General features: G+C 45.9%; 1 protein-coding gene across 7 annotated transcripts in view; it reads left to right on the top strand.

Moving 5' to 3' along the window:
* COL6A3 (collagen type VI alpha 3 chain) overlaps positions 1–12,524 on the top strand; it is an 81,831-nt gene that overhangs the window by 53,442 nt on the left and 15,865 nt on the right. For all 7 annotated transcript variants that reach the window (XM_082691058.1, XM_082691061.1, XM_082691056.1 and 4 more), the window contains 12 exons: positions 1,377–1,427; positions 1,622–1,657; positions 2,105–2,167; positions 2,857–2,919; positions 4,121–4,153; positions 4,238–4,274; positions 4,378–4,389; positions 4,486–4,979; positions 6,522–6,618; positions 7,541–8,239; positions 9,860–9,965; positions 12,015–12,433. In XM_082691058.1, coding sequence (XP_082547184.1) covers positions 1,377–1,427; positions 1,622–1,657; positions 2,105–2,167; positions 2,857–2,919; positions 4,121–4,153; positions 4,238–4,274; positions 4,378–4,389; positions 4,486–4,979; positions 6,522–6,618; positions 7,541–8,239; positions 9,860–9,965; positions 12,015–12,433 — 2,110 coding nt within the window. The remainder of the gene's footprint in view (positions 1–1,376; positions 1,428–1,621; positions 1,658–2,104; positions 2,168–2,856; positions 2,920–4,120; positions 4,154–4,237; positions 4,275–4,377; positions 4,390–4,485; positions 4,980–6,521; positions 6,619–7,540; positions 8,240–9,859; positions 9,966–12,014; positions 12,434–12,524) is intronic.

Raw genomic sequence — 12,524 nt, forward strand, 5'->3', positions numbered from 1 at the left:
TTGCAAATCGGGTTGGTTCTGAATAGAGGAAACTTGATCATTGCTTCTTGTATCCTTGGGGATCTGATTGAACACAGTGAAACCTTCTTATAAACAGCAAATCAATTTCCAAGTAAGTTACATTTTATCAGGAGGAGAGGGTGAAGACACTTTTCTCCCCTAAGAATGTGGGGACAAAATGGAGCTTGAACCACCTTCATTTCCGGTTCTGCAAATGGTTTGTGACCATGACTGGGTAGAGCTTTCCTGCAAAGAAATAAATGTCCTTTGGCTAAAATGGAGTTGGAGCTGGTCAGGTCTTGATCCAGAGAGAAACCATTGCCTTTGAATGAGACATCTAGGAATAGAGGTTATTACTTTGATAACTTATTTAGAAGTATCATTTAAAAATAATCTATAACGATAATCTATCTGCTCAGTAACAATAATTTTGTAGTATACATTTCATTTACAGGGAAAAGATGTCTACAGAACATGGAGAATTTTTAAAAAATGAGGTGGTATACCTAAACATTGTAAATGGACCAGATTTATCTGATTTATAATCCCAAACTTTAAAATATTTTTTGCCTGTATGCAATTTCTCTACAAGAAACTGAAGTTTAAAAGATCCATTTCTGTTATTATTAGTTTCAGGAGTGGGGGTGGGGTGGGGAATCAAACTTTAAAATCTATTCAGACCATTGAAGGAAATCTCTTCTTGATTCTGTGTCTATACATTTTTGGGCCATGGTTCTTCAGCTGTTGATGTTTGCTTAAAGCTGTAAATGAACTAGGAGCCATGCTCGACATATGTTTTAGGGACATGAATGTATAGTTTACATGCAATCTTCTGATTCTTTTGAAATAGTTGATGGAGTCCAGTTCTGAAAGTCTTCCATGGGGGTGTTGACAGGGCAGATCTGAGAGCATAGGAGGAGGGTGTTTGGAAGGAAGACAGTCTAGTGGCACTACTGGAAGGGGAGGGGGTTACAGTGGAGGGGACAGGTTAGGGGACTTGGGAAGACATGAAAGACTGAATCCCATGTTTTTGCTTTGAAGGAGAATCAAAGATTCCTAGATGCAGAGAGTCAGGATGCCTTATGAGTCTCAGTTCAGTGGGTCTTTGATTCTTCGCCCAAGGGCTGTCTTTCCCAGTGGCTGTCCATTTTTCTTTACAGTGGTGCCACACCAGCACCATGTTGCCCAAGGAGTGCATTAAGCTTACTTACAGACTCCGTCTTGTTGCACCTGGAGGATGGAGTGGGAGCAGGAACACTTCCCTGATCTGGGAACACTTTAGGGAACCAAGGACACTGTGCTCAGGGCTCTAGACAGAGGTGGTTGTGCCTTGCCCAGCGTGGTGGCCCACAGTAATGCTCTCTTTCCACCCCCAGGGCGATGATGGCAGAGACGGGGTTGGCAATGAAGGACGCAGAGGCAAAAAAGTACGTACCTCCTAGATTTCTTGAACTTCTGACAGCTTGTATTTTTAAAGAATTATTTCCCAAAATTTTATTGTAATATCGTGATTTTTTTCTCTTGATGACTCCAGGGATATATTTTTCTTGCTCAAGAATAATTTATTTTAGATGCCTTTAAATTGGGACCAAATATTGAGTTATTTATTTATCTCTTACAGGGAGAAAGAGGATTCCCTGGATACCCAGGGTCAAAGGTAATACTTGCAAAATAAATACGTGCCTAGTGGTGGGACATCACCGTTGTTTGGAGCTGAGTCTGGTATGATCATGGGTTGAAAATCAGAATATCGTGGTATCAGTGCTGGGTCAGCCGCTTTTTAACTGGTGACCCCTGGAAGGCCCCACCTCTCTGAGGTACTCCCTCCCCTGTTACATGGAGGTGACAGTGAGGGTTAAATGAAATGACACGGCAGTAACGTACTTTGCAAACTTAAAATGCTGGGATCTGTATGATATTGTCAATACAGTTCAGTAAGCTAAGGCCAACTCTGCGAAGGACACAGGTATACTAGGAACCCAGCAGAATGTAAATCAGAGTGAGCCACTTGACTTCCCTGGGAAGTGTGGTCTAGATGCCCGAGACCCTCAGCTAGACTCTCTGTTTCAGATATTAATGTATCTCTTTCTGGCTCTCTTCCCAGGGTGCCCCTGGTGAGCCAGGGACAGGCGGAGCGGTGGGGCCCAAAGGCATTAGAGGCCGAAGGGTGAGTCTGTCTGCACCTGGATGCAGGTGGGGAATGAGAACATGTGAGGTGAAGATTATCCCTCTTCTCCTGCAGTGGGGCTAGTGGTAGTAGAGGGTAGAAGAAAAGGAATCCTAAGCCCTGGACCAGTGTCTTCTGGACCCTCCATGATTGTCTGCACTGTCCTCCTTCAGCAATGCTGTCCTTATGGGGAGGTCCCAAGAACCTCTTCCTCTAACACATCTCAGGGATCACTAGACTGCACACTCCCCCTCTCCCCATCATGAGAGTCCTCTTCCTTAAGCTACTTTTAGCTCTGAACGACTCTCTTCAATGGATGTTTACTCATCTTCTTAAGATTGCACTGTGTCCTGACTTAACAAACTGCGGTCTAGACTGTTATTTTTAGTGAAAACCATCGTATTATCCTGTTCATTTACTCAATGAAGAGTCAGATTACACCCTTTAAGATTGAAGGTAGGGTTTCAAAACATTGGATTGGTTGTCTCCACTGAACAGTGACCTGATTAATTGTCATTTTTTGGTTTCGTGTACATCCTCATTAATGGTTCTGGGGGAGGCATCTTACGGTGAGAGAGTTCCCGTGGTGAAAGGAAATGTAGGGTTAGATCACCTTCACCGCCTCTGCCAACTGCAGGAGTTGGGAATCTTCTGCCACAGCTGAGCAGTGTTTGTTCTGCCCTTTCTAGGGAAATTCAGGACCTCCAGGGGCAGTGGGGCAGAAGGGAGACCCTGGCTTTCCAGGACCATCTGTGAGTATCCACCCAATTCTGATCAAGCCACTGGAATGGGATGCTCTCCACATGCCTCTTTATAAACTTTCCACTGTCTCGTCTCCTCACAGAGCGGGTTGCTGCATTTTTGTCATTCCTGCCTTTTTTTTTTTTTCTCTCAAATAAACCACTTTTCTTTTGATACCACAATAGAGAAAAGAGCTTTTGAATTTTAGAGTTACAAGAAACTTTAAAAAGAAGTTTCTTGAGGAATCTTGGGCTCTAGGGTAGATTGTAATTTGCCTTCATAATTTCCTGGTGTGGGTTTGTTTGAGGTTTGTGTACAGGACCAAAAAAAAAAAAAAAAAAAAGTACAAGTTTTATACCTCTTGGGTTACATCTTGCAGAATTAGTATAATTTATGTCAGATGTTGGTTTGCAGACTTCTTCCTTTGGTTTATAAAATCCCCAGGAGAGCTTCAGATTTGTGGTTTAAAAACCTCGAGTGCCCGGCTACCTGGGGACTGGAGGGTGACCTGCAACCTTTCCACTATGTCTCTTCCCTCTGAATGTCTTTGTTTCCTTATTTGAAGCTCTCCCTGTGTTGTCTTCCGACATGAAATTTGATGAGGTTCAAGGAATGATGGATAATCACTCCTACAAGGAAATGTTGAGGGACTAAGACAGGTTGAACTTGGGTGAAGGCCAAGTCAGGTGATTACTGCCTTTTAAACGTGAACCATTTAATGGGAAAAAGTAAGGCAGTCACTTGTCTTGTGGGAAGACACCTGACTGACTCACAAGAGGACTGCTTGACATCAGGACAGCCACATATTGGGACGAGAAGCTGAGCGTCGCTGTGGGTCTATCCTCGGAGCTCCTTTGACTGGGGTGGAATCTGCCTGGAGCTGAGGGTTAGCTAAGTGACTCCTCACTGTCCATTCTGTGTTGAGACTTAAGCCTAAGTGTGCGATCCCTTTGATTTGTCATCAGCTTCCAGGTTTCCAAAATGTAGAACTACTTATCTTGCAAGAGAAACACTTTTGCCCTCAAAGTTGTCTCTCTTTTACTCCTTGGGCAGTAAAATCAAATTTATAGGGAGAGCCTGGAAAGGTTCAAGGTCTGCCAAGGTCTACATTTGCTTCCTTTGTTCTATTTCTGGGATTGGAGGGTGGTTCCTTTGCACTGGTGGTCCCTTTCATCTGCCTGGCTTCTCATCCTTTCCTTCCTTGTTTCACAGGGTCCCAAAGGCAACAGAGGGGACTCCATGGATGTAAGTTGCATGCATACAGCTCCAGTCATTGCATTGTAAGTCTATTGTCCACCTCCCTCACACTTCTTTCCTTTCCTTTTAAAGCAATGTGCCCTTGTCCAGAGCATCAAAGATAAATGCCGTAAGTACATGATTCTCTGTTGTCCATGACACGCTTCTGTATTTTACATTTGAAATTCTGACACAGTAAACATGTTTCACTCCTCTCTTCCTCTCTTTTATAGCTTGCTGCTATGGTAAGTTGATTTCAGCCGTTTGACTTCCTCCTGCAGAAAGAAGAGCCCTTTTTCCAGTAAGTCAGATTTGTCTTTGAAAATCCCCACTCCCTGCAGGGCCCCTGGAATGTCCCGTCTTCCCGACGGAGCTGGCCTTTGCTTTAGACACCTCAGAGGGTGTCACCCAAGACACATTTAGCCGGATGAGGGATGTGCTCCTGAAGATTGTGGGTGACCTGACCATTGCTGAGAGCAACTGCCCGCGGGGGGCACGTGTGGCTGTGGTCACCTACAACAATGAGGTGACCACGGAGATCCGGTTTGCTGACTCCAAGAAGAAGTCAGTCCTCCTGGACAAGATCAAGAACCTTCAGGTGGCTCTGACATCCAAGCAACAGAGTCTGGAAACAGCCATGTCCTTCGTGGCCAGGAACACATTTAAGCGCGTGAGGAATGGATTCCTGATGAGGAAGGTGGCTGTTTTCTTCAGCAATAAGCCCACAAAGGCATCCCAACAGCTCAGGGAGGCCGTGCTGAAGCTTTCAGATGCAGGAATCACACCCTTGTTCCTCACGAGCCAGGAGGACCGGCAGCTCATCAATGCGTTACAGGTCTGTGCCCTGTGCGTGTCCTTGGCACCTCCCTCTGTTCTTCTTGGGCCCCGAGAAGGTTCTCAGACCCATCTGTGCCTCCTTGAGGAGTTCATGAGGAATTTCCCAAAGCTCCTGGATGAGGTTGTTGTGATTGGCAACTACTTGAGTGAGATTTCCAGGACAGCCAATGGGGCTGGCGGTAGGGCAACATCCAGATGCCTGTGATTTATTCCCACTGTGTCCCTCCTCACCTGCTGGAGGAGCATCTCCCAGGGCTGACCCTGAGGCCTACAGTTTTCTAGTGTGATCTCCCTTCAACATCAATGACTCTAGCACCCCATCTATGCCCCTCTTCAAACCTTTCCTCAGCCTGGATGGCGGCCAAGGCTTAGCCTTCACTGTGAAGCTACAAAGTGCTCCCTTGTCATTAACTTGTTTAATTATTATAACAATAGAAATAATTGCTATAGTAATTGGCAAATGAATCAATTAATATGTATTCAGTGCCAATTCTGGCAGCATTGCTCAAGATAAGTGTGTGGGGGGGGTGGGCATGATGGGAAAGAGACCTAGATCAGTTAACCGCCTCCTCCCGGCCTCACACACACTTTCTAGCTTCAAGTCACCACAAATAATATGGTCATGTCACTTAACCTGCCTGGGTCTTAGATTTCAGTGAAAGGTGGGGTGTGGTAGGATGGTCTCTAGCATCTTTCCTCCCAGACTGGGGTTTCTATGGTCCTACCACTGCCTATGTCAGTGAAAGACAGTCTGGACGTTGGTGCCATCTCTTGGGGCTTCTTCTGCCAAACCACAGGCTGTCTTGACCCCAGAGCACTGAGCTTGGGAAGCCAGCTGTGGTTGCCAGCTGTCTTCCCTTGTAAGAGAGCTCATTTATGTAAACTTTCCCTCACAGGGGCTGAGGGACCCAGAGCCACATGGCTCTTGACCGCACTGTTTCAGCAAGTTAGAAAAGTCAATTAATCATTCATTAATTAAATTTAATTATTTACTAAATAACTACTTAGTGATGTTGTACTAGGCACCACGATGATGAGCAGGGCTTCTTGAATCTTCTAGAAGTGACTTTATTATTGCTTTGCCATTGTATCCTTTTCTGGACCTGGGAGAGCCGGAGAGGATGGAGCTACCCTTTGTCCGTGGCTGGAACTGCTGCTGAAAATAGCCATATTACCCATGTTCCCATTATCCCCTAGAAGGAATTTACCATCATCCCCACTTTGCAGCTGAGGAAACTGGACCCCAGGCAGGTTAAATGATTTTCTTCCAGGCCTGACAGAAAGGGCAGCAGTGGGATTTGAACTGTAGCTCATCTGTACAGAAGAAAACCTGTGTTTTCCTATTAAGCTCAGTAGCTCCTTCCTAAGAAAACCCCCGAGAGGATACTGATAAAGTATCAAGGGTACCAAGAAAACCAACGAAAGGATACTGAATCTGTTGGGGGGTTTATTTTTCTGAGGTGACTCTCTTCCTGAGCTCCATTTCAAGTAGTTCCTTACCATGGACACTCCTACCAGCCATTTCCTTTTGTTTCAACAGATCAATAACACAGCAGTGGGACATGCACTCGTCCTCCCCGCTAGGAGAGATCTCACGGACTTCCTGAAGAACGTCCTCACGTGTCATGTTTGCCTGGGTAAGGGGCTTCTCTAACAGGAAATCTGTTACAAAGCGTGCTATCCATAGAGCGACACTTGAATGAATAGTTGCCATTTATGGAGAGGGGTTGTGTTAAATGAAGATTCACAGAGCCGCATGTTTACCAGTGTAATTCCTATATAGGTAACTTCCATATTTAGAGTGGATCCCCTCAAACAGAGCTTCTCTCTGTTAGGGAATGATTAATTTTATAGGAAATAAAGGAAAAAAGTCAGCTTTGTTTACAGTTTGACCTTAGAGTTCAGATTTCACTTGTTGGTCTTTGTGACTTTCTGGAACACATTTCTTCAGAGAGTGGCAAAGAAATCGTTTCCTTTCCTTTCTTTCTTTTCGCTCTGCTTTCCTGTCCTCTCTTCTCCTTCCTCTCTCCTCTCCTCTCTCCTTTCCTCTCCTCTTCTCTTCTTTTCTTTTTTTCCTTCTTCTTCCTCCTCTGTCCTTCCCCTCCCCCTCCTTTCTCTGTGTCTTCCCCCACCTCCCACTCCTCCTCCTCCTCTTCCTCTTCCTCCTCCGTCCCTCGCCTCCTCCTCCTTCTTCTGCTTCTCCTTTTTCTCCTTTCTCTTCCTCCTCCTCTTCTTCTACTTCTCCTCCTTCTCTTCCTCCTCATCCTTCTTCCTCTCCTCCCCCTTCTTCTTCTTCTCCTCCTCCCCCTCTTCCTCCTCTTCCTCTTCCTCTTCTTCTAATGTCAATCCCATACTGTACTAACAAGGACTTTAGCTTCCTGATTTGTTTCATTTAGGGTTAGATGATGAGAACTGAAATCTGGCCACAAAATGGCATGAAGCTATAAAGGGGCTTCTATATTATGTGACGATTTTAATTACCCTGACTCTCAGCACACTGATGTACAATATCTTGCTGTGGGAGTCACAGAATAAATGGGTTTCCATGCTTCTTTCTAGACATCTGCAACATTGACCCATCCTGTGGATTTGGCAGTTGGAGGCCTTCCTTCAGGGACAGGCGAGCGGCCGGAAGCGATGCAGACATTGACATGGCTTTCATCCTAGATAGCTCTGAGTCCACCACTCTGTTCCAGTTCAATGAAATGAGGAAGTACATAGGGTACCTGGTCAGACAGCTGGACCTCAGCCCAGACCCTAAGGCCTCCCAGCACTTCACTAGGGTAGCCGTTGTGCAGCATGCACCCTATGAGTCTGTGGGGAACGCCAGTGTGCCGCCCGTGAAGGTGGAATTCTCCCTGACTGACTACAGCTCCAAGGAGAAACTGGTGGACTTTCTCCACAGAAGAATGACACAGCTGCAGGGGACCAGGGACCTGGGCAGTGCCATTGAATACACCATAGAGAACGTCTTTGAAAGTGCCCCCAACCCACGGGACCTGAAGATCATGGTTCTGATGCTGACGGGTGAGGTGGAGAAAGAGCAGCTGGAAGAGGCCCAGAGGGTCATCTTGCAGGCCAAATGCAAGGGTTACTTCTTCGTGATTCTCAGCATTGGCAGGAAGGTGAACATCAAGGAGGTATACGGCTTTGCCAGCGAGCCAAATGACGTCTTCTTCAAACTACTGGATAAGTCAACTGAACTCAATGAAGAGCCTCTGATGCGCTTTGGGAGGTTGTTACCATCCTTTGTCAGCAGTAAGTCCTACATCAGACAGTGTGGGTTGGTCCAGGGCTTTCTGCCAGCTCGTAGCCTTGGGCTCTCTGGGACATGAGGCTACGGAGAAGGTGTCTGGTGTACTGACGCTGACTTGTTCATTTATTCAACACATACGTATTGACACCTTCCATGTCACAGGCAGCCTTTAGAAGCCAGGTTGGCCGTGAACACATGGAAATCCTGTCCTTGTTCACTCATTTTTTCAACCAAATTGGACTGGCATCTCTCAGCCATAGACCCTCTGTTCCTGAGAGTGAACATGGGTCAAGTGCACATTGTGCATGATGTCATTTAAGTGGGGAAGCTCCTCAAAGGTTTTGTGTTGATCTGGGCTTAGCCACAACCCCCACACTTGGAAACCCTGGACCTATGCTGATGTGACTCTCCTCCCTGTTTAGTGACAAACCTACATTCATCTTCAAAGCAAATCCCTAGCTGCCCCTACTCACCATGAATGCTCCCCACTCCCAAGGCTTTGTCATCCTTAACCTGGGCACTAACTACTTATCTATTCCATGGCCTGCTGTTATTCCTTCGTGGCCTGTGTTCCTGGTAGACTGGATGGTTCTTGAGGAGATGCATTGATTTTCCTGTGCTGCAGGGCCCAGCACAGTACATAGCCAGCCCCAAGGCAGCATGGGAATGTATCTAACTTCTGAGGGAGCTCTAGAAGTTAGGGAGGAACATGTATGTACAGAGAGTTTATTACTCACGGTAAAGGTGAGGCCCATGAAAACTGTGTTCACATTTGTGAAGGCCTGTCCCTCAAAAGCATTAGAGAAAAAACATGAAGTGAAAGTGAGGCAGCAAGTTCACCCCGGGGCCACTGTCACTACCTTTCGAATATTAAAAACAATTGTATTAAACACAACATTGAGAAAACAGAAGAAGTAATTTGGTTACCATTTAATGTTCAAGGGCTTAGAACTTGTTCAACTCCGTGTTTGATTTTTCTTCTATTCTTGTCTCCTCCTTACATTGGGTAAATATTTTCTTCAATCCAATCACCCAAATATTGCCAAACAGAAGATTTTGGCTTGAGATGTTTTATGGGTCAAGGACCGTGGTGCTTAATGTTCAAATTTACTAAATGTAGCTTGTCTGGAGGAATGAATTAACTTAACAAATATTTATGGACTACCTGCTGTGTGATCCATTTAACTCATTAGCAGATTAATTTTAATTTGCATGGGACTCATGTGCACTTAATTTTTTTTTCCCCTGGGGCTCCTGGGTGGCTTAGTTCATTAAGTGTCTGCCTTTGGCTCAGGTCATGATCCCTGCCCAGGGTCCTGGGATTGAACCCCATGTCAGGCTCTCTGTCAGATAAATTAAAAATACCATGGAGGACATGGGGAGATAGAGAGGAGAAGGGAGTTGGGGGAAATTGTAAGGGGAGGTGAACCATGAGAGACTATGGACTCTGAAAAACAATCTGAGGGTTTTGAAGGGGTGGGGGGTGGGGGGTCGGGGTACCAGGTGGTGGGTATTATAGAGGGCACGGATTGCATGGAGCACTGGGTGTGGTGCAAAAACAATGAATACTGTTATGCTGAAAATAAAAAATAAATTAAAAATTTTTTTTTGTTTCTTTCCAGGTGAAAATGCTTTTTACTTGTCCCCAGATATCAGGAAAGAGTGTGATTGGTTCCAAGGGGACCAACTGTCAATTAAGAACCCTGTGAAATTTGGTCACAAACAATTGTAAGTATCATAATAATTGTCGTGAAAAGTACAGTGTAAAGAGAATGCAGAAGTTCCTTAGACAATGCCTAACCTTATGGGTAAAGACAATGAAATCCAGAAAATGTGACTTCCTAAAGGTCATGTGGAACATTCTTTCCAACCTGTTGTATCCATTTGCTTTGGTTGCAGACCAAACTCCCCAAAACTTAATGGCTAAAAGCAACTATTTATTTAATCTGTAGTTCTGTGGGTTAGCCGTTTTTCTTGGGCTCAGCTGGACAGTCTTCTGGCCTTGGCTGGGCTCACTTCTTTGTCTGTGGTCAGCAGCCTGCCTGCTGTGGATGGGGGTGCTGATGGTCTCAGCTGGTTGGCTTCCCTCTGCTCTATGTGGCCTCTCCTTCTCCAGGAGGGTGGGTTGGGGGTTTGCCTCCAGGTGGATGGGCGAGGTTCCATAAGAGAAGTCAGATGGCACGAGGATTCTTCAGGCCTGGGCTGGAGCCAGCACACTGGTACTTCTGCCATATTCCATTGGTCAATGCATGTCCAACAGCCAGCCTGGCTAGATTCAAGGGTTGGGGGCTTGACTCAGTGGGAGGCCTTGTCATAGCCAATTGTGAAGGGCATGGGGGCAAAAGGGGTGGGAAATTGGGGCCATGTGGTGAAATAGCCCACTACACCTGGTATCAATCCTACAGAAGGATTGAACTACATTAACCAAAAAATGGGCTCCAAATCTTAAAATGATTAGTGTTACAATAACACAGGTGATGGTGGTAACACTGGGATGCAATGCATGTGTTCTCCTGAGAAAGCCAACGAGAGGGTGGGGGCTGGGCAATTTGTACCCACAGGAATGCTGGCCCAGTTCCATCTGTGGTACCAACTCCAGCATGGAGAGGTGGGCTGTGTGGCCATGTGACATAGGGTGAGGTGACAGGGACATGGTGGCTGGAACTGAGCCCAGGCAATGTACCAGCAGTTTGTCCACCTCAAGGGAGTGCCACAGACTGTCATGCTTGCTAGGTAGGAGATCTTTCCGACCGTAGCACCCGGAGGATGTGGACTTGACATCCTTGACAAACTAGTGTGGGGCTTACTCCTGGCTTGACCTCCAGAGTGGGGACAGAGAGCTCACCTCCATCTCTCACCCCTGAAATCTTCCAGCTCTTGCCCTTGTCCTTGAAGGCAGGCTCCGTGCTCAGCTGAGCAGACTGACTATCGCCACTGAGGGTCCTGTGAGCTGGGTCCTGCTTGTCCAGGTCCAGAAGCTCTCTTCCTGGTCTTCGTTATCTTTGTGATTTTCTCTCAAACACTCTCTGAACCGTCTTCCACCTTATCTTCAGGAAAATAGGATGAACACTATAACCTAGTGTTTGAAGTTGTAGGACATCACCTTGGACATAGGCTGCTTGGGCCTTAGAGCAGTGGCCGACAACGAATCAGTGAGAGTCTGTCTCCGGACAATGACTGAAGGACACCTGGGTCTGGGCTGTTGCATCTGATTATGTGGCTGTGCTTTTCAGGGATTTGTAATAGATCAAAAAATTGTGAAAAATACCACAACACCTGCAAAATAATGTAAACAAATATACACAGTAAGCTCTGGGAAGGGAAGCACATGCTGACTTAATCACTTGGAGCTCAATGCGGCATTTTGTTGTATGGATACTTTCTTAGAATGAGAGTAGCTATTAACTGGTTTCGTTTAATTTTTGGTGTATATGCTTCAGTTGGTCAATTTTAAAAATTATTATTGTTAATGATAATAACATAATATTTATTATGTCTCATAAATTAAAAGCAAGATGTCAGGTATATTTATAGTACAATATAGCCTTCATTTTTAATGATTCTATTACTTTATATGCATTTCAATATTGTTTCCATGTCACAGATTCTAAAAGGAATTTAATGTACGTGATATTATCCGTAAAACATAAAAACTACTGCATGCGTTTTGATAAAGCAGCAAAGTTCATGTAACTCGTGGGAATTATGTTTTTGTAAATTTTAGAGAGCAGGCAAAACTATGTATAGATTGAAATGATATTTAATTTGTTTTAACAGAAATATCCCGAATAATGTAACTTCAAGTCCTACATCCAAACTAGTGACCACCACAAAGCCAGTGACCACCACAGAACCAGTGACCACCACGACCAAGCCGGTGACCACCACGACAAAGCCAGTGACCGTGGTAAACCTACCGGCCTCAAAGCCAGCTGCCGCAAAGCCAGCCCCACCCAAACCACCTGCTGTGAGGCCTGTGGCCTCGAGGCCCGTGGCCACCAAACCTGAGACCACCAAGACAGCCACAGTCAAACCTGCAGTGGCCTCAAAGCTGGCAGCCGCAAAGTCAGTGGCCCCAAAGCCAGCTGCTGTAAGGCCCCCCACTGTAGCCAGACCAGTGGCCACCAAGCCTGAGACCCCCAAGCCCCAGGCAGCCAAACCGGCAGCCACCAAACCAGTCTCTGCTAAGCCTGCAGGTAAGAAAGCATGCTCAGGGCTGCCAGCGAGGGGCATTCTCGTTTCCTGTGTTCACGGCATGCCCCCTGAAGCCTGTTTATAAATCACATG

Source organism: Mustela nivalis (genome assembly GCF_964662115.1).
Source record: "Mustela nivalis genome assembly, chromosome: 11".
Lineage (NCBI taxonomy): Eukaryota > Metazoa > Chordata > Mammalia > Carnivora > Mustelidae > Mustela > Mustela nivalis.